The sequence below is a fragment of the Hirundo rustica genome, chromosome 3, assembly GCF_015227805.2.
Source record: "Hirundo rustica isolate bHirRus1 chromosome 3, bHirRus1.pri.v3, whole genome shotgun sequence".
Classification (NCBI taxonomy): domain Eukaryota; kingdom Metazoa; phylum Chordata; class Aves; order Passeriformes; family Hirundinidae; genus Hirundo; species Hirundo rustica.
This window is the reverse complement of record NC_053452.1, coordinates 106,021,261-106,043,711: the sequence shown is the minus strand read 5'-3', so window position 1 is coordinate 106,043,711 and position 22,451 is coordinate 106,021,261. Positions and strand designations below refer to the sequence as shown.

The following is a 22,451-nucleotide window of genomic DNA, read 5'->3' as shown; positions in this document are numbered from 1 at the left end:
CTCCCAGTAATATTCTAACTGCAGTTTCCTTTTATCTGCTGTTATAATATGGCAGGGCCTGACACCTTTTTAGACATGAAAAGACTATCTTGTCTCAAGTAACAGCTGCCATTAGTCGCTTTCGCCACTCCATATCCAAGCATCTCCTTTGACACAAGGGCACAGAGCCGAGGCTGTGCAGATCCTCAAAGTTAAATAAATCTCCCTCAAATTAGGAAATTTCTTGGTTAACTAGCAAAAGATTTATTGAGTTCATCAAATTTTTGCGTTTGTTAGGCAGGTTCACACATGGATAAGTATTTCAATAATCTCTACCAATGGAAAAATGACAATGGGATACAGACATTGAGAGGCGGTCTTTTAAATTATACCTTTTTTCTAGCTCTCTACGTATATATTCCATGTAAACAGCATTTATGTTCCTTTCTTGTTGATTGTGGATGTGAAATAGTTAGAATTCTAAGGAATGCAAAGTAAACATTTCCCTTTGTCAAGCTATGCTGAACAAATGAGTTGCATTTAATGTTTAATATTGTTTGTAAGTAGAAATAATATTTACACTGCTAAGACAGAACCTATGGCTCTGCTCTATATCTCTGTGAGGGATTCAAGCTAGAGCGATGCCAGCAAACACAACAGATCACGTAAAGTACTCAGGCTGGGACATCAGTTGTGCAGAAAACAACTTTAGGAACAATGAGCCCCTTACCTGCCCCACCGCCATAGTAGGTACATGTTTATTACTTAGTATGAAGCACTCTGGTAGAGCCTATTCAGACAGACTAGGACAGATGATAAATGAAAATCTATTCAGGCTCATGAGGTTGATGCATCAACTGATTTATTCTCACAGGCAGTTTAACATAATCCTGAAGAAACATTCCCTGCAGAAGAAAGTTACGTTACACCCCCTCAATTTATTTAAACATCATTCTCGCAAGTGTGAAAGGTTGCAAAGCAGTCAGCACAGTAAAAAGCTCCAAAGAAAAATCATCCCTAATCTTTAGACTGTGAGTAAATTACATAAAGATGAGAAACCACAACAATTTAAAAATTGTAATTACCCTTCTGTAATGAATCACAAGTTTAATTCAAGCAACAGTCACCCCCAAAGACAAATGTTTTTATTTACTGCAATGAGCAGCTACAGCCTAAATAGAGGGAGTATTCCACGCAGTTGTTTTTGTTGTTTTGTTTGTTGTTGTTTTTTTTTTCCCTGCATCTATTGTTGCTTCTAAAGTAGCGGCAGAAAACTGGCAGAAAACTTGGATGCATTACATAGGAATAAACTGAAAATTTTCTGCTTTTCATGCTTGAACTCTACTTGCAAAACCCAATTAATTAGCAGGAAAAATCAGCAACATAATATTTTTTCCTCTGCAGTTCTTAATATCTTATATCTCCTTTCCAACTTTCACCATTCACAAAATTCTGACAGTATTTTCACCTCCTCATCCATTAAAACAGTCATCCCAAGCAGATCTAGAAAACAAATTCCCTCCAAAATCCACTCTGGTCCCCTGATTGTAAAGAAAGCTCTGAATCACTGAAATCCACACATTGTGGGTGAAACTGAATGATCCCTCCCAACAAAAGAGCACATTCCCATACCCTGGGAGGGAACAAAAGTGAGTTCATTCACATGATGTTGGCATTTTTATTAATGAAAAATTAACCACTTGATTTCAACTTTCAGTATTCAAAATCATCAGCTAGGGAAAAAAAAAAAAAAAAAACCCATACATAACAAAGAACAGTGTTTTTCCACCAAAAAACCCCACTCAGGTCTCTCCATTACTGACCACTGCATAAGGAATGGTTCCCTGTCCATGGCACAGGGGTTGGAACGAGATGATTTTAAGGTTCCCTCCAATCCAAACAATTCTGTCCCACTATGAATCTCTCCCTTTAAAATTCTCAGGTGACTCTTACTCTCCTTCACAGTACTATTCTTCCAGCTAACCTCTCATATCAGCTGGGTGCATAAGAGTCTCCAGAAGACAAAGACCACCTTCAAAACTGAAAGTAAGTTTCCAATACTTTTGATTTTTTTTTCCTCATTTCCAGAATACATTTCTCATTTGGAAAATCAATTATAAATAATTTTTTTCCATCTCTCCACAGAGTAAACTAAGAAACTACTATTTTGGCTAATTACAGAGTGTATTAGCTATAGGCTACCTCTGTCTTCCTTAAACACACCTGTAATTCAGCTTCCAAACTTGATCCTTGACCATTACGAAGAACTGACATTTTCACTAAGCCACAGATATATTGTTAACAAGAGAAATTTAGAATATCTTGGCAAGAGATGTCTTCCTTCTGGCTGGTGCACAGAAAAAGTTACAAACACCTAAATGCAGACAAGGAGGCATTCCTTCAACAGGCAACTGTTGAAGACAACTTTTTTTGGTGTATAAACAGCGATTGCTTCTATAATAGAGGTAGGAAGAGCACTTTCAAAACCATAATTGTACTCAAGTTTCCCCTTTTAAAAAAACCACCAAACATTACATTCAAAGAACTGCAATATAATTAGATTTTCTGTAACTTATCTTTCACTCTGTTATGAAGTTAAATGTTAGATGGGATTTCAACCTTCTTGAAGAAAAAATGCCCTATTAAATTTAAATTTAATTACATTTAATTGAAACAGTCATCAAATTTTCATAAATATTAGCTATGACAGCTACAACACCACAGTATCCTTACATGGCTTATCCCACCCTTTGGAAGAGGCACACCCCCAAAGAATAGCTTATTATGGGGCATGACAGATATAAATTAAGATACCCTGTGAGGAGGTATATCTAGTGTGTGTCTCTATCTGGTCCTTCAGAAACAGTCAACACAACCAGAAACACAGGATTTCAAAACCCATTTAAAAATTTGCAAAATTAAGGTATTGGAGCTGAATGAAGAACTTTGGTTTAAAAACACTGCATCATATTGTCTTAATAAGAGTCTCCAACAGCACTGCAGGCACTACTCTACTAAGTGTTTTTATAAGCAAGACTAATAAATGTACACAAAATCCACACAACTGGTTGGGAAAAAACACCCTCCTTTTTCTTAAAAAAATCTCCCTCATCCTTGCACACTGTATCCTAATGCTTATGTTTCAAGTTCAGAATGTAAACACACCCAGAATGACTGGTACTTGCCTACAATCAACTCTTTGGTACTTTTGTTAACGTTTTAGTTCCAAACTTCAGCTCCAGTGACTTCAGCACTTCCTATTCATCAAAACTGTGTCCACATAAGATTAATGGAGCATACTGAAGAAACTTTGAGAAAGAACTCTTCAAGAACTGACAGTTAACCAATAGTTAACTGGTAATTGCTATCATAATCTATTTTATGGAGAACCTAATTGATTTTGATTCTTCCCTTCAGCCTTTCAGCCAGGGGAAGGGGACTGTCTGCCCATACGTAAGTCAGAATAGCACTTTTGTCTCGCGGTGTGGCATCAGAACCCAATCTTTCAATTGGTTGCTCTGGACCTTGGGAACAAATAACTTCCTCTACAGAGGATGGTTTTAGAGATACTTGCATTGAGAAATTATTAACAGCTTTCTTTAAATCAGTGCTTTTCTTCTTCCCTTTAACTGTAAGGGCTGAGTCACTGTTTGTCCTTTTGCTAGTAACAACACTAGTCCTTTTCTTTGAAAAACCTTTTTTAAACTGGCCAGGGTTCAGTTGCCTTTTCTGCTGCTCATCAACCAGGATTTTATCCATGTGCCCATCATCACTGTCTTCACTAGAAGAGCATCTGTTCTGACAGACACTCTTTTTAGAAGAGGCTTTCCAAATAGTTCCAATACAAGCTTTTTTAATGTGACAGCCAGTTGAATCTGCTGGCTTTTGAGATGCTGGAAGTGTTTCACACCCAGAATGAAGTGTCTCTGTTGCTTGTCCACTGAAGGCTAGAGATGCTGAACCACTTATGTAAGTGCCTTTTTGCACCATTTCACCCAGGATGTCAGCATTTTTGCACACATCTTGATAGATATGTACGCTGGATTCACTTGCAGAGTTTTCTGATAGAACATTTTTACTTTCCTGCACTAGGTTATTTAACTGACATGAGGAAGAGACACCATTTCTATCAGCATTCAATGTTTCTTTTGTTTGTTTAAGACAATTTAAACACTCCAGCTGCACTACATCTTCAGAAAAAGGCTGTGATGGAATGGGAGCCTTCTTAAGTATTCGCTCACGTAAAGAGCACTCCTGGAGTTGTCCCACAGCATCATTTGAGAACAGATCATCTTCACTATCAGAATGCATATCAGACTGTGTAACATCAGAATATTCCGAGCTATTTCCTGCTGATTCATGACTTAGTGGATGTGAGGGTTTTCTGCATGTGGTTAAGTCAGCTGCTGGATCACGGTCATCACCTCCATAGGCTGGTGAAGTGCTAAAGGAGGTTCCTTTCCCATTGGTCCTGCCCAGCTGCAGACGAGCTGGGACAGAGGAAGAGGATGCTATCCCTGAATACTTTGTGCACTGTGAGGGCACAGATGAGCCAGCAAGAGCAGCTGTTGATGCTGACATGTGAACTGTTGTTATGCAGGAAGCTGAAGATAATGCATCTTTTGATCCAGTACTTCTCTGCTGTGTCTGATCTTCTGGGAGAGCTTTTGTATCTGACATGGAGTCTTGCACAGGAAGAATTCTGTACGTAGGCTTTAAATTAATTTGTGACAGAAGATTGGTAACTTCATCATAAGCATTTAGTAATTCCTTTTCTTCTGGTCTGTCTTTCTTTTCTGAAAAGAAAAATAATAAAAAAGTGCCTTTTGAATAGCATGTAAACCACAGTTCATATTTCTTACTGCAAAAGTATAGAATAGTAAGATTAAAGCACAGTCCCTGCGAGGCATCATGACCTTGTCTATATTTGGCATGATATTCTTCAAGAGTGGGAGAAATGCTTTTTGCTTTTTTGTATTCCGGCAAGATACATAAATTCACATAAATATACGTAAGAAACAAGCTTCTGGACATACTTTTCTGTTTCTTCTGAAGAACTTCTGACTTTTCCATTTGATAGAGGGCAAACACATCAGGATAAGCAGCCTGAAACAAAGACTCTTCTTCTACTGTGACTACAAACAACTCCCCAGGCTCATCTTCTGGATCGACATAATGTTCTGAAAAAATAATGAATGTACTTTTGAGATTAATATACACTTTTCAAAATAGGGAATGAAAAACCAAACAGCAAAGATTTGAGTACAAAGAAGGTACATAAAACCTCAATAGTACGATATTTATCTACAAGCAAAGTCTCTTTATTCCTGCCAGGCTCCTGGCACAAATGGACATTCTACAGGAAGGAATCCAGCAGCACAGAGAATTTTCTAGCAAGTAAATAGTGACAACTTCAGGTACATAGTGAAATAAAGTATGAAATACACTGTTTAGGTCTTATTAATATGTACCAGAAAAAGTGGCTGAAGACTGAGTCTCTTACTTTCTAGGGTTTTTTTTTTTCTTTAAAGCACTGTTTTTTCTTTCAGAGTGTGTGAAATTTGATGTACATTTCCTGTTATTTCCACAGAACAGTTTCCAATCTCGCCCACTTTCCACTGCCTCAGAGTGTTGCCAAACTCTTGTAGTCTTTAAAGCTTGTTTTTATCTTTTTCTCTGAACTGTTTTGTTCCATAATGTACATAGAAACCAGACCCACCTGGTTTTTGCCATTCAATTTCAAAACAAGGAATTCCATTTTTAACACGTGTCTTGACAATCCTGTGATAAGAGAAAGTCCATTAAATGACTTAAATCTAGACTTAAATCTAAAAATATTTCAATATTCTGATTTGGAGTGATTCAGAGAAAAAAAAATCTCGTAAAATTGAAATTACTACACCTTTTAAAAAAATACAATTCTCTGTATACAGTAAAATTTGGAGTATAGAATCGAACACTGAAACATTTTTATTTGACACTCAGAAGAGCATTTACACAAAATAAAGAAGCTCTTCTGTAATAGACAAACATAATGCAGCCTCCTACAAGCATCAGTTTGTTATTTTCAGCTGACCTACCTGGAAGGCAGGTCCTGCTTGACCAACCTGATCTCATTCTTTGACATGTTGACCCACCCAAGGGGATGAGGGAAAGGCTGAGGATGTTGTCTGCCTAGACTTTAGTAAAACCTTTGATGCCATTTTCCAAGCTCTCTCCTGGGGACACTGGCTGATCATGGCTGGGTTAGGTGCACCGGATTAAGAATGGTTTGGATGGTCAAGCCCAGAGAGCTGTGGTGAGTGGAGTTACATCCAGCTGGAGGCCAGTCACTGTTGGGGCTTGCCAGGACTCGCTACTGGGGCCAGCCCTGGTTAATGTCTATCAATGATCTGGATGAGTGGATCAAGTGCACTCTCATTCAATTCACACACAACACCAAGATGGGGAGGAGTGTTGATCTGCTGGAGGGCAGGAAGGCTCTGCAGAGGGATCTGGACGGGCTGGACTGATGCTGAGGCCACTTGTATGAGGTTCAACAAGGCCAAGTGCCAGGCCCTGCCCTTGGGTCACAACAACCCCTGCAGTGCTACAGGCTGGGGAAGAGTGGCTGGAAAGTGGCCAAGATCAAAAGGATCTTGTTGGTCAACAGCAGCTGAACATGAACCAGAGTGTGCCCAGGCATCCTGGCCTGCATCAGCAATAGAGTGGGCAGCAGGACCAGGACAGTGATCGTCCACCTACACTCAGCACTGGCGAGGCCACACCTCAAATCCTGCGTCTACTTCTGAGCTCCTCACCACAAGGGATGGTACAGGATGTGCTGGAGCATGTCCAGAGAGGGGCAGTGGAGCTGATGAAGGGTCTGGAGCACAAGTGTGAAAGAAGCAGCTGAGGAAGCTGGGGGTGTTTAGTCCAAGAAGGACTTCATGGCTCTCTGCAACTGCCTGAAAGGAGGTTGCAGCCAGGTGGGGTCTGTCTCTTCCCCTAAGTAACAAGTGATAAGAAGGAAAGGAAATGGCCTCAAGCTATATCCAGGGGAGGACTAGCTTGGATATAGAAAAAATTTCTTCATGGAAAGGACTGTCAAGCATTGGAACAAATGGCCCAGGGAAGTGGTTGAGCCACCATCCCTGGAGATATTTGATTTAAAAGATGTGTAGATGTGAAACCGAGGGACATGGTTTAGTGGTGGACTTGTCAGTGTGAGGTTAATGGTTGGACTTCTTCCATACTAAATGACTCTATGATTTTAAGATACTAATGCTAGAGAAGACTGTTGCCCTGGACAGTAATTTCCTGAATGACCAGACAGGGTCACTTATATCTTTTGTATGAGAGCATGAGGAGAGATAGAACTTGAACTGAGCAGGGACAGTCAATTACTAAGATACTTTTCTATAAAGACTTATCTACACCCCATTTTAGTAGTTTCCTATGCTGAAACATTACTGCATTTTTAAACACTTGTTAAGAACAAAAAAAATCTTTGAGAGCACACATCTGTCTTTTAAACTCTTAAAACTCTAGAAGGTGTTATAAACAGAGAATGACAATGAATTCATTCTTCAAGATAAATGATGGTAATCTATCTTGCCAATCTGTTTAAAAAGCATTCTCCAACCAGTCTCCGCAGTCCTCTGAAAGATAACACTGAATAGATAGATCAGCATCTCTGGAAGTACTAATTCAAGACTATGACACATCAACCCAGAAGTGATACTATCACACTGCTATTTGACTGTCCTCCTGTGCCCCAGTAAAAACCTTGACAAGCACAGAAAAAGATCTGTCTTCCAATAAAAGAATTAGGGAGGCAGGAAGAATTTGGGTTTCATTTGGGAAAAGAAATCATCAGATTAAGTTAAAATAAGTCACAATTCTCTTCACAAAGGGAAGTTCATATTTGCCAACAGACATTGTAGATTCCAGAAGTTGACTTAAGTTTAAGAAAATATTAGATCATTAAAAAAATAAATTACATTGTGGGCTGATAGAATAAGAAAATACTAATTCTGGCTCAGTAAATTCCTAAGTAACAGAAATCTTTATGGTGGGAAATTATTCTGGGAAAAGTAATTACATGCTTATCTTGCTTTTTCTTCCCTTCGTGTCCATTCTTAGTAACAGTATACTTGGCCATTTTTACATTCCTAAATGTAGCAGTCCTGAATAAAAAGTAGTGTTGATACATAATACAATGACAGCTGGTAGGTCTGATAAGCAGAGACTATGACTGAATTTGCAGATGCTCATTTCTAAGCCTGAATTCTTATTTTGAGACAATTCAAACGTCTGCTAAGAACCTGAGCAGAGGACCCAGGCAGATCCAAGGAAAAGAAACAAAAAGCAAGCCTAGGAGAACACAAGCACTGCCAGTTAGAATGAAACTGCTCTATGTTTTACTCTGTACAGCAGCAGTAGAATTGGTGCACTGATCTGAATTTTCACCTCTATTCAAAACAAGCACAAAGCTTGAAACAAAGATGGAAGAAAACCGTATTTCCTTTTTTCAGGAAAACCTTGTGGTTTTTATCTGCCAACAGAAGTAAACATATTAAGTTCAAGAAATCAAGCTACATTACCGTATTGCCTGCAGTTGTTTTGAGTCAATGTACCCAGATTTTCTCTGGATCATATCATAACGTGTCAGAAGTGCTAACAGCTTCTTACAAGCGTAATGTTTGGTCCATTCCATCTTCTCTGAAGCAAATAGCTATTTGTATACATAAAAAAAAAAAAAATCCCAGACTTTAAGACTTTCTTTATTCCGTTAGATATCATATTTAGATAGTTATGTGGTTGGGACACTGGGCTAAATACTTAAAATATCTAGAGTGCTTTCAAACATTATATAATTATACCTTTATACCTCACTGCCAAGGGAGGGAACAGCCATCCCTACTAGGGCACATTCATCAGCTGTCAGTGACAAGCCAAGGGAACAGTTGTGTGGTGGCAGCAGGGATGAGGCAGTTGTTAAACACCTTGTCAGATTCACATCAGCTCTACCAGGAGCTGTGAAAGTTACACATTTCACATGTGAGACAATGAACACAGATTTTCCTTAAAGCCACATTGTTTAACTGTGGTCTACTATCCATAATTTTTACACTGTCATCAAACCCAAAAAATGAAACACTGTAAGAGATCTGATTTTGCCAATAAAAAAACAAGTCAAAAGCCTTCCTAGAAAACAATGCTAATGTGCAAATATTAACACCCTCACACCCATCTAGCAATATTGGACAATGAAAAAAAAAACAATGACCAGTGAGCTTTCTCTTTTCTTCCACTTTTCCAATTACCTATTTACAGCAACTGTTTTTTTCCAAAGTCTTCAATTTTAGGCTTTCAAAACAGTGAGGTATATTAAGATGTTGTAGCAAGATTCTTTAATTCTTATTTCAACTAAAATTACCAATGAAGATCACAATTATCACAGATGCTTTCCTTAGTAACGAACAAAAGATTACAAAGCTGAATATTCAATATTTTGTTATATACCTGAAAAGACAATAAATTTGGCCTTCGACATTCCTTTACATTGATCAATTTATTCTTGTTTACAAGAAACTCTTGGATAACCTTGGGATAAAACATAAAAGAAACAGTTGAGGAGAGGGCAAAAAGCTGAAATTTAAACTAATTGATTAAAACAATTGATATTAAGAAGGCTTGTTTCTTACCTCAGAGAATGGAAAGCCCTCACAACTCTTGGCTTTTCTACAGGTAAAAACAAATGTGTTAGGAACTGAGGACAAACGGGAAAAAATGGAGAGTCTAAATGCTTATCCTGCATATGAATGCAGGGAAAAGCAGTTAAATTTCAGGCCATTCCTACTTTCTGATACTGTCCTCCACTGCACTGGCTTGTTTCACTTGTTCCCACTGATGCCATGCACAAGGGCAGCAATGTTTGGAGTCCCTGGGTTTGCAGCATCTCACACTTTCACAGAATTTACATCCATTGTGCTCATGTTCCTTGTAAGATCCTATAGCAATAGACATAGAAACTGAGGAGAAAAGGAGTTCGCAAAATCTCCAAACCTATAAAGGCAATATTACAAATACACAGCTCAGAACACATATGAATGTGATGTGAATAGCAGCTGTGAGCATATCTGAGTGCATTAGCTGCATTTAGGCATCTACAGTAAAAACTGAAAAAGACATGCAGGCTTCCATTTTTCTGAAGATTTTTTCCCTCAACAGTTTCAGATCTTAAACTGGAAACTTATTATCTAAAAACTACAGGAGTAGTGTGTGATAACCTGGAAAACACATGTAAGTAATATATTTGAATCAGGCTTTTCCTTTGCCAAATGATGGATTTGAATGAGTTCACTGATCAAAGATGATACCAAAATCAGGGTCCTTGGGATTAATTTCTTTTTGAGAAAACACTGTTGCAAGCCTCATCAATGATGAGACTTGGTCCTCTTGATGCAATTATAAAGCAACTACACAAACAGTTGCTGGTCAGTCTAGAGTATAACATGGTGTCTTTAGTGATCACATTAAAAAGACAAATATCTAGGATCCCACAACAGCATTGTGATAACATTCCATCTGCTCTCAACTAGTTTCACATTCAAAGAAAATTAATCCGAAGCCTTAGAAGTGTTTATATAAGGGTACATATACACAATATTGAAAATGTGAGGATGGGAGCTGAAAAGCTTTTTTAACGCTAGTAGAAAAAAACCCCATAACCCAATAAACCCAAACCTATCACCCCATAATAAAAAGTAAACAACTAGGCTAAAAGTACAGCTCAGCACTTTTCACACTAACCTGGATGATGGCACTCTGAACAGTGAATTACCCTTTTAACAACCAAAGGTGGATTATCATCATACTGAAATTGTTCCTTCCACTGTTCAAACCTAAGAAGATGACATTAAAAGGATGAAGAAATATTTTCAGCTTTCACTTTTAAACCACTGAAAAATAATTTCTTTACACTTCTCAAGCATTTTTCCAAGAAACAGTTTTTCAACTTATGAAATAGGCTTCTTTAACAGTACAACATGTAGGATTTCTAGCATTATGATAAAAATACATGATGATAAAAAACATAGAAAGCACTTGGTATCTCAAATCCTAATCCACAACCCAATTAAAAATCAGCATGTCTCATCAGTCCCTACAACTTTCACTCCAATTTATCAACTTTTACCTGCTATGCTCAAGATCTAAGAGTCAGCTAATGTTTCAAACAAATAGGAGACTTGCCTAGCAAAACACCTAATTTCTTTAGCAAACATAAGGCAAGGAATGTGGTAATATCCTGCCTAAATTAAAAGTATTACAAATATTGTCTTGGAGCTGAAGTCATACTATTAAGTCTTTGAATTAAAAAAGCACTTACGTAAATTTCCATTTTACCTTTGCAATAAGTTTTGACCTTGCAGAGTCTCAATTAACTTTAAAGCTTGTTCCTTCCCAACTCCTGGAACCCCCTACAGAGAAATATGAAATATTATTTAATTACAAACAGAATACTCATATTCTCACAAAAAATATCTTTATTACACAGTGTAGAGAAACGACAAAAAGTAATTCCAGATGTTGCGAATAAGTTGAAAAAAAAAATTTTGACCAAGTTTAAGAGCAGAGAAGGTGACAGATTACAGCTGTACTGCCAGTGTAACACAATTAGGCTCAACAGCACCTGAGATAAAACAAGGCAAAGGAAGACAGAGAAAGCAATAATAAACTAAAAGAAGTTCAGAATACAGAGGTTACAATGATGTAGCAAACCACTGGCACAGGTTAGCCAGAGATGCGGTAGCTGCCCCATTCCAGAAATATTCAGGGTCAGGTTGGAATGGGGCTCTAAGTGACCTGGTTTAATTGAAGATGTCCTTCATTGAAGGGGGTTTGGACTAAGGGAACTTCAGAGGTCCCTTCTGACCCAAACTATTCTATCAGTCTATGATTTAAAACACACACATTGCTTTCCAGTTCCTTTCCATCTTCACCCTATTTCACCAAAAATCAATGCACCTGATTGTAAAGATTGTATTGAGAGTACTACAGCATCATTCCAAATAAATATATATTTATTCAGCTGTAAAGGCACATCCGAATACATACAACCATATAAAACAAATCTACATTTCAAACCAAGTCCTCTTTGGATTACAGTCAGACATTCAAGTAGTCAGATATCCAGCTTCTACAAGGAAAGCATTATTTTGATGTATTTTTAACAATTCAAGTGAAATCATAGCATGGTGTTCTCATCTACCTGTTCTGCCAACCTTCAGTCCCAACATACTCCTGTAATTCAGCTTTCTTTAAAAGTTTATCTTCATCTACTTTGCTGAGCTGCAATAACTGAAAGGACCTATCTGACATCACATAATTGTGACACTTCAGGTCTATATAAGAACCTGATGTACCAGGAGCTGCTTTGGTACAAAAACCACTGATTATCCACTTGTTTTCTTTACTCCCTCTCTTTACACAGTAATAACAAACTATTTAAAGATTCCTGTAACAGAAGAAAAATTTAAACAAAACACAAAACCAAAATAATGAAAGGAATTTTTTTCCCAGCAGTACCAGTTGTTTAAAGGATAGTTTTATCAAGTTGGGACACAATTACTTAAGAATAACTAGATATCCACTGCAAGCCTTAATGGGAGCAACCACTGCCGGCACTACATGACCAACTGTATGGAAATCAAGTTTCATCCCACTTCTTTTCCCTTTCAGATAGCCATTACAACAGCTTCTGTTCAAAGTCTCAAAAAAGAAAAGAGTTTACAGGAAAAAGAAAAAAGTGAAGTAGTAATGAGTGAGATTCCTCTCAATTAATTAGGTAAACTCACAAATAGATCACTTCTAATTCTTTGTAAATTATATATTTGTGAACAATGGAACAGGAATACATCCCAACTGCATCCAGAATTGCCTTTACTAATAACTACAGCTCAAAACTCTCACTACAAAGTGTTCCAAAGAGCACAGACAGAGCCATTTTTTTTCCCCTCATTTTCCACAGCTCCTCTGCCAGCGATGCACGTGTATGGGACTTGCTACAAAGCATCCTCAAACAATGGAGTTCTCACACCTTGGCTCACTGTAATCAGCAATCTGAACTTTTGCCTTCACTTCCATTATAGAAAAGGTTTAGAACAGTCTTTCTTAGACTGCTTTGTGCTGATGTTCATGAACCATTTTGAATATATTTAGCCTTTTACAAATAAAATTTACAGCGACTTACTACATGTCTACTGGATCTCAGTAATCATGCATTGCATAAGCTTTCCCAGCATGCACATGATACATTTTGTTGTTTTTCAAGACAGCGTAAGCACCAAATAAAAAATAATGATACTGCTTACCTTTGGAAGATAATCACAGCCCAGAAGAACTGCTAGCCCAATCAAAGACTCTCTGTCACAACCGAGTTTCTCTTTAATAGAGGACATTGTGTAACTGTCAAGATGTGGATCCTGCAAGAGAAATTCATTGTATATTATTTCTGTTACATCTGTTACAGGGAAGGAACTGCCCTGAGTCACATTCAGTTGGGATTGTTTACTCACCCTTATTCACTCATACCAGCAGGTCAGAAAGGGGTCTACCCCATAAGAAAAGTCTAATAGAAAAAAATAAACTGCCATTAAAATTTATAATGTACTGCATGGACGCCACATGAACAACTACAGTTCTGGAACTTCTAGTATGGGCATCAACTGCTGAAAGAAACTAAGATAAGCTAAGAGTTCAGCACACAGGTGGGTAGCCATGTTACACAGTGGTGAGCAACTGGCTCACAGGCCAGGCACAAAGAATTACAGTGGATGTAGTTAAATCAAGCTGGCAACCTCCCACTAGAGGAGTTCCACAGGGCTCCTATCCTCAGCCCACTTCTCAGTATCTTCATTAACACCCTGAACTTGATACTAAAAGGGTTAATTCAATTTCAGGACTGGAAAGAACTCTAAGTTAGTTTACCAACAACACTAAATTGTGAGGAGTTGCTGACTCCCTGAAGGGCAGAGAGAAACTAGAGATGATCATTCACCAACCATATGACATTTAACAAGGGGAAGTGCTGGGTTCTGCACCTGGGATGGGGCAACCCTGGCTGTGTGCACAGACTGGGGCATGAGAGGCTGGAGAGCAGCGCTGCAGAAAAGGACCTGGGGGTCCTGGCTGATGACAAGTTGAACGTGAGCCAGCAGTGCCCTGGCAGCCAGGAGGGCCAACCCTGTCCTGGGAGCATCAGGGACAGCACGGCCAGCGGGGCAAGGGAGGGGATTGTCCTGCTCTGCTCTGGGGCGGCCTCACCTCGAGTGCTGCGGGCAGTTTTGGGTGCTAAAATACTAAAAATATATTAAGCCATTAGAGAGCATCCAAAGGAGGCAACAAAGATGGTGAAGGGCCTTGAGGGGAAGTTGTGTGAGGAGTAGCTGAGGTCACTCGTTCTGTTCAGCCTGGAGGAGACTGAGGGGAGACCTCACTGCAGACTTCAACATCCTCACAAGGGGAAGGAGAAGGGCAGACACTGATCTCTGATCTTTTCACTCTGGTGACCAGTGACAGGACTTGAGGACACAGCACAAAGCTCTGTCAGGGGAGGTTTGGGTTGAGTATCAGGAAAATGTTTTTCACCCAGAGGGTGGCTGAGCACTGGAACAGGCTCCCCAGGGAAGTGGTCACAGCACCAAGGTACACCTGACAGAGTTCAGAAAGTGTTTGGACAAGGCTCTCAGGCACATGGTGTGACTCTAGAGCTGTCCTGTGCAGGGCCAGGAGCTGGACTCAATGATCCTGATGTGTCCCTTCCAACTCAGTATATTCTACGATTGTAGGTGTTTTTATTGTTTACTACCTGTAGAAAAAAGCGTGGCAAAACTAACATTAACAAATCCTAGTGGCAGTGCAAGTCATTTCAGGAAGTGAAGTTTTTAAAATACACATAAACATTTCAACGCACTACTTAAGTAAAATAAAAGAATAAAAATGTTACCTAACATATTAGGCATAAGCTTAAGGAATATTAGAAAGGTAAAGGGACTCAAACACAAAATGGAATCAAGATGAGCATGAATTAAAACATAGGCTACTTCCTTCTTCCTCAATTGTGACAAAAAAAAAAAAAATCCTCCCACAAGCCAACAAAACGGAGTGATACATTTTGCTAGAACAGATGCCCCTGACAGACACACACACACAAATTATTTTTTATGCTGACCTATGTATGTAAGTAAGTACACCTGAAATACTGAGCTTGCCTTCATTGTTGGTGATAAATACAAGCAAGCCAAATGGAAGAACCAGGTCAAGGAAGAACTCAAACATGGTGTCACTGAAGTAAATAATCTTCCATCAACCCTGATTATTTTTTAAAGAGTTAATTATTTGTGGTGCACTTCCTTTGTTCTATTGATTTTCTCATATCTCTGAAGTATTTTTTCAACAAGTCTTTCAGATGAACATTATAAATTAAAGAAATTTCACCAGTTCTGGAAAATTGTATTCTTAATAAACAAACACTTTAGTTTAAGATCATAAATTATTTGGTTTTTTGAATGATCACAAAAATTGGTTATGATACAGATGTACAATCCCTACCGTATTCATATTCAATTGGGACACACAGTATTAATTGCAAGTATATTCATAATAAAATGAACCTGTACAATGCAAGTATGTGAACACTTATGAGATTGATCAGCCTCCTAGGCCTAATATGACCTAAGGGTAAAATTTACAGGAAGCAATTACTTCACTCAACTTCTCCACTATAAAGAAGGAAACGGGGAAAAAATATTGATATTTAGCTTTATATGAGACACCACAGGGTACTACAAACACAGGCAATATTACCCTCTTCTCAGCAGTTTTCCTCTCACAGCTAATACAAGAATTACCAGTGAATCAAATAAAATGCTCCTGTCTTAAACATACTATTGTAAGCAAACTCCACTACTACAAGGTAAGTTTAATAACATGTAAGTATTTTTTCAAGTCCCTTCTCTCTACTTACATTTCTGTAAAGAGTCTATAGAAAGGGTGAGAACAGGGTGAGGTACGTAGTTACCTTAGCGTTCATGGCAAAGTTCCTATAAACTGTTTCAGCTCCATACAAGAAAACATCTCCATCATTGGTAATGCAGCCATCAACAAGTCCTTTTGCATTTAGGTAGGCACACATTGCCTCTGCTTCTCCAGCTGCTTGAACCCAAGGGACACCTAAACACTCCAGCAGTTCAAGACACTAAAAGAAGGAACACAAAAGGAAAGAAGTTGAATGCAGAGCTATTAAATTCACTTCTTAGCGTGCATTTTCTCAGACACAAGTGCATATAAAAACCGCTACTGTTGCTCTGCCTATATAACACCACATCAATGAAAGCACTACTTAAGCAAAGAACAATTTCCTTTAACAGTGAAAAGCAAATATCCACAAAAAAGAGCTAAGTATTAATTACAGGACTTGAACACAGCATGATTAATGGCCACTCCTTCACAAGAAATCTTTACACTTTAAATAGGTATTTAGGGTGCTTTCGGACATCCTAAATAGTAACAAAGGAGTATTTATCTTTGTGAGGTAATGCTGTTTGCTCAAGCAGTAATGCTGAGCCAGAACAGACATCTTCTAACAGGTGCTAAACTCCCCAAGAATATCAAGCAGAAAAGCACAATGCTGTCATCCTACCAAGACTGGACGAATATATACTTAAAAGTTTCAGAGAAAATATTTTATTTTAGAATTTAAGAATAAAACATGAATTGGTATGTACAGTCTAGTGAAGCCCTGAGTGTCCATAAATTATACTTCATAAAATTTTGAATAGACAAAAATGGTTAATGGGGGCTCAAGGATACAAAATATGGATACTAACACTATAAAAGAACAGCAAAGTTAAATTTTGCAATAAATGCCCAGTTACGGTTGTCAATCAAAACAGCACAACATGCACAGGAACAAATCAATGAGAGAATTATTCTGACACTGTTTCTCTTCTATAACAGATGCTGTAAGGCCTGACTTCAAAGGTGCACAGTCCTTCAAATCTCAAAATACTGTTCATGTTTGTTGTGTATAAAGCTGTGAGAGACTGAAATGGAACAATTGGCCATTTAAAAAAGTAGCATTTAAAAACCTGCTGAGGCCAGGTTTGCACCCCCAGCCAAAGAGGAGGAGAATTTTTGGGTGTATGTTGGTGAAACCTCTGATCCAGTATGACACAGGGGGTGCACACCCACCATGGGAGGATGACACAAAACCCAGCCTTTGCTTAGCAGACAAGCTGGTTTTTGAGCTGGGTGAGGCTGGGAATCAACAGATCCTGTGAGGTGAAATAATGTCTTTTATCTTGCAGACTTACACCACTGGCTCAGGTGTAAAAGATGTACAGACTAGTCATTCAGTGTCATTCCACCCTAATCTGCCCCAAAGGAATCTATCAACAAGAACCTCATTTACCTGGCCTTCACAGCTGAGTTGTAGCAAAAGCTATCAATAATTCCAAGTTCCTGTATTTAATTTACTTATGGTTTCTTTCTATCACATTAAAAATATTTCAACACTCAGTTACTCACCTCTTTCAACATGGCTTTAAATAAAGATCTCCCTGTTCTTACAGCTCCAGATTTCTTCGAAGGCCCATAGCGCATCTCATTCCTCCTGCTCATGGTGTCTGCTTTCAACCTGGGGGCCTCTCCTTCCATGACAAACACTAGTTTAATTCCCATTGATGTAAAGAAAGAGAACCGAAAAAATAGGTTTCTGCAATAAAGCAAAGTGTTCCATAAGATGAACTATTTGTGAAGAGTGATTTTTTTCAGACATTTTCCTTATATCCCTTATATTTTCCTGACCCGGACACTGAAAAAATCTTAGCACTGTCTTTGTCTCTAATGATTGTCTCACTCACCAAGCTAAACAAACCTCTGATGTATATTCTTGTCTTTGGCTGAAATTGTCATACAATGAAATTGTAGCAGCTTTACAAAATTCCCAAGAAAATAACATATAAGGACAGGAAAGACATTTTACTATAGAGATGAAAGATAAAGATGTAAGCAAACTTACAAGTCTTAATAAAAATAAATTCAATATCCAAAATCTGCCTGCAAACACGTATTTACATTGATTCATTTGTATCAAATATTAACCCCAAATCTACCAATACAGGTACACCTGAAGTGACTGAATACTGTGGTATTGGACAGACTTAGATACCATTACCATGCCAATTCATTTCATATACAAACCAGCACCACTGAGGGGTGGAATTTTACAAGGCTGCAGTAATAAATATTTGGATTACAACAGTAAAATCAACAGCAGTCATATCAAACAGTATATGCTTTTACCAGTTAGTCCCGTATCAATCTTTCAAAAGGAATAGATTTATATCTCTTTGACTGACACAGAGACACTATTGCGCTAGATTTAATTTCGTACAGTTACTACTGGCAAAAAACCAGTAAAGCTTGTATTTTGAGGTTAGTTCTATTTTCACAAATGATGTAAAAAAAAAAAAAAAAAAAAAAAAACAATCCGTACAATAAGTTACTTGAAAATACAACTTCTTTAAAAATATTTAATTTTTAACTGTCTGAAAACGTGGTTTGTTTTTTTTTTTGTATAAATCTGTTCAACCCTTTGTCTTGCTTTGGAGATCTGACCTGATGCTTCCATTCCACTGCACACAGGATATCCTACCAGACACATGTAACAACTTTGGTCATGTTGCCAGTTTTATAGTTAATTATCCATTTGGGTTTGTAAGTATAAAACAATTTAAGACATTATTCTCAGAGAATGCTGAGATTTTGTATCATGCTATTTCATATCATGCTGAACTCAACAAAGTCACAGGAGTGTATAACACCATTTAGTAACTCAGTATTCTGCACTGATAACCAATAAGAAGCACAGAGGAAAATTTGTGTATATTTTCATTTTTGTCAGCACTGTGTGCAGAAAACTGTGCTTTGAAATTCTAGATGCTTTGACATGCTCATTCCTTAGGTAAGTCATTTAAATTTAAAATATACACATATTCTTCAAGTTTGTTCAAAGGCCTGAAGAATGATTTAAACATATTCAATTCAATATGGGGTCTACTTAGAATTAACTTCAAAGCCCTTACATATGTAGCATAAGTGATAACTGAATCAAAACACCAGTCATATGAATTTCAGAGCTACTCTTAGAAGTCTATTGAATAAGTAACATATTTAAATTACACAGCTCAGACTTTTGACTTGAATGACTTATATGGATACCATACCTGAGATGAGGCTTGGTAACTACTCCAACCATCTTTTTAACGGTCTGTGCTTCACAAACCCACAAACTTAAATCAACAGCAAGTGTTTTCCCTCTGAGACTACTCAGGTTGACAGGTTGTCTTACAGGCTCAAGGATTTGCCATAGAGAAGTCACTCCCATTGTTTCAGCTTCCTTGTTGTCAGAAGGTAGATTTTAACTGTAAAGACCAAACAAAATAAAACAGCTTCAGAATATGACAAAGTATTACAACTGAGAGGTCCAGAAGATAAATATTTGACATTGAACATATTTGCCATTATCGGTTTTACTTTTACGAGCCAAGAACACTTGCAACCAAGTCTCCTAAGTGTAGTGACTCTGGTTCACAGAGGGTTTATTACCAAATACCTTCTTTGGACTGAATGTTGCATTACTAGTAAGCTGCAATAAAAACAAACTCAGTTGAGGAAAAGAAAAAAAAAAAACCAATGAAAATATACTCATTTCCAAGTCTCACATATGCCTTACATAAGCACAATCCAAGTTTTATTCAAAAACAAACAACAGGATTCTTAAGGGAGTTACTTCCTGATTTAAGGTAGGATTCCCATTAAAATTTTCTGTTCAAACAGAAGTAGCTTAAAGCTATTTGAGGAATATTTACAGTGACAACAGAATTTAAGCTTTCCTTGCATTCCAAGATGATAAAAGAATATATCCAGAAATTCTGGCTTAGGAAATTCAAGTTGGAGTTCAGGAAAAGAGATCGTACTGCTGCAGTGGTTGCTCACAGGTTGCAGACATTCTTAACATCCAGCTTGCATACTGCCCTACTGCTTTAATTCAAGGCTGGTGGGAATCTCTCTGAGCAGGGAATCAGCAGTGATTTTGGGAAGAGAACTCCAATGTAGTATTAAGAAGAAGACATTACTTTATTCTGGCCCTGGATGCCTGGGGAATAGCTCTGCCCAACGTGCACACCTGGCTCAAGATGGTGCACCTCCTTCTTGGCCAAGGAAATCCACATTCATCTGAAAATGGTGACATTTCTGAACAACTTGTTACTTAAGGCAGGCACAGAGCCCAAACTTACCACTTCAGGCAATCAAAGAGCCCTTAGAGGGATGTGGCCAACTTTACTAAGCTCTCAACACAACATGATGACTTCTGAATCTCCCTTCCAAACAAATGTTCGGGCATTTCTAACACTGACTGCAGAAATACACCAGTGTGTGTTTTCACTGAGTCAATTTCGGTATTGTTTGACTAGCACTACCTATAATGCATGCCAGTTGAAAACAGACACCCACAAGGAGCTGTATTTCTTTGTCTTATGTAACTTTACTTACACAGCTCCACTCTCCATGGTACTCCATTACCACATTCATTTTCTTCTGTTTTCACACTTTGCCAGTTTTATACAATGCCTCTAGCATATACTTTGCTTTTCCCCCCTTACAATACATATTTATTCCTGGACTGTCTTATGGTACAAAGTTTGTCTCACTTTCTCTCTTCTCTCCCAATATTAGAATATAAAAATAAAATACAATCTGGATGGAATGCTTTGTATTTCTTTCTGCTTTTGACACTACTGTATACTCAGATAAATTAAAATGCTCCTTTGAATAAATCAGACTAGATGACCTATCAGTGCTTGGAGATCTGCTTAAGACACATGAGGAGCTGAGCCACTGTGTGGTCTCTCACATTCAACACCACAGTCTGCAAGAACAGCAAGCCTGCCTTTGGCGGGTGCATTCTTTTATATTCTAATTCTGTTTTAAAGCAAGGCAGCTATTCAATTTCAGGTTGTTTTTAAACCAGGTTATCATGTTAAGATTTACTTTCCACAGAATTTCAACTACTATAATCATTCAATCTCATCTTAGTTGTATGCATACAGAGTATTGTTTTTGTTGTTATAGGTCAAGCACATAAAATCAGTTAAAAACACAAATTAAGCATACAACTACATAGTACAATTTCTTGAAGTACAGGGTATCTGGACTGATGATACACAGGGGAATTATCCAAACCTTCCCAAAAGACAAGCACAATAATTCACCTTCAGTGAGAGAACACCTAACAAAGAAGGGAAATGTCTTTTTGGTGTTACCATTTGGTTTCTGCTAGTCTGCATCAATACAATTTCTTAAAAAACAACTGTGTTAGTCAGTTTCTAAATATTGTTATGGAGGGTCACATGGTAATTAATAGGGAAGACAAATACACTACAAACACCCTACATTTAGTTAGATTACAAATAATAAAAAAGTATAAAAAATGAAAACAAACCAAAAAAGCCGACATTTTCATTGTAATAAAGTATAGCTATCTGAGGACTTAATTTCACATATTCCATTGAAAATATATCTAAGGTTGAGTTATGAAAGTCTACCAGTCTTTGCCTTTTTTTTTTTTTTTTTTTTTTTTTTTTTTTTTTTTTTTTTTGGTGTGTGTGTGTATTTCGTAAAGTATTTGAATTTGAATTCAGGACACGAATAGCTCAACTAGTCTTAATATGAGCGATCTGTCCACTTGGATTTTATTTAAGAGCTTTGTCCACTATAAGCCTCCAGCCCCAGAGAGTTGGCTACTTCCAAAGAAGAACTTGATTTATCTTCATCAGAAATCACTGAAGATAATTAACAGTAAACATAAACGCCTCCCTACAAAACCTTCTCAATGGCTCTTTAGGCCAGAATATGCTAAACCTATAAAGCTTGTACGTCTTACATAGTGTTTTAAGTTTACAGTCTGCTCTACTAAGTTTTTTACTGCCAGAAAAAAAATAATTACAAAAAGCATTTACCGCTGAAATTCAATTCATACAGAGATACTTTCACACATTACCGAGGTAACTTGCAAAGACAGCTGAGCACATACTTTATGTCTCACCCAGAGGCCTTAAAAAAGGTAGGAAAACACGGCGGAGGAAACACGAAAGCCCAGGTATTTTTAACAACTCTCCCCCTCTCTCTCTGCGTTACCCCAGCACAGCTTTGCCAATAAACCTGCGCACACGAAGGACGGCAGGGGCGCGCTCCAGTATTTGCAGATTCCTCCTCAAGGATCTTTCCCGCTGGATGAACAACCCCGAGCAGCGGCCCGCACGAAGCGCCCGGACGCGCAGGCTCCCCGCACGCAGCGTTTGAAACTCCCGCCCCGCTGCGCCAGCGCTCCCCGCGCACCGCGCCCACAGGAACGGGCGTGC

At 38.1% G+C, this 22,451-nt stretch overlaps 1 protein-coding gene across 9 annotated transcripts; it reads right to left on the bottom strand.

The window, feature by feature from the left end:
- Positions 1–857: 857 nt before the first annotated feature.
- On the bottom strand, positions 858–22,397 carry GEN1 (GEN1 Holliday junction 5' flap endonuclease). 9 transcript variants are annotated; one of them, XM_040060201.2, is made up of 14 exons: positions 22,260–22,397; positions 19,254–19,451; positions 17,554–17,740; positions 16,046–16,222; positions 13,338–13,448; positions 11,371–11,444; positions 10,777–10,868; positions 9,824–9,974; positions 9,669–9,705; positions 9,487–9,567; positions 8,565–8,695; positions 5,699–5,760; positions 5,016–5,159; positions 858–4,775 (listed from the first exon to the last, which is right to left on the bottom strand). In XM_040060201.2, exons 2-14 carry the CDS (start codon positions 19,412–19,414, stop codon positions 3,370–3,372), a joined length of 2,814 nt encoding a protein of 937 aa, XP_039916135.1. In that variant the 5' UTR covers positions 19,415–19,451; positions 22,260–22,397; the 3' UTR covers positions 858–3,369. The 9 variants fall into 9 exon arrangements, with proteins under 9 accessions (XP_039916135.1, XP_039916131.1, XP_039916130.1 ...); XM_040060197.2 differs by having other exon boundaries at positions 9,824–9,995; positions 22,136–22,384; XM_040060196.2 differs by having other exon boundaries at positions 9,824–9,995; positions 22,228–22,384.
- Between the last annotated feature and the right edge of the window lie 54 nt (positions 22,398–22,451).

Excerpts from the sequence above, each read along its gene's own strand:
- GEN1 (XM_040060197.2), bottom strand. The coding sequence starts at position 19,414 with ATGGGAGTGACTTCTCTATGGCAAATCCTTGAGCCTGTAAGACAACCT. Across the intron at positions 13,449-16,045 it reads ACTTTGCCATGAACGCTAAG|GATCCACATCTTGACAGTTA; the intron begins GTAACTACGTAC and ends TTTCTCTTGCAG. Across the intron at positions 9,568-9,668 it reads AGGGCTTTCCATTCTCTGAG|GTTATCCAAGAGTTTCTTGT; the intron begins GTAAGAAACAAG and ends TTTTATCCCAAG.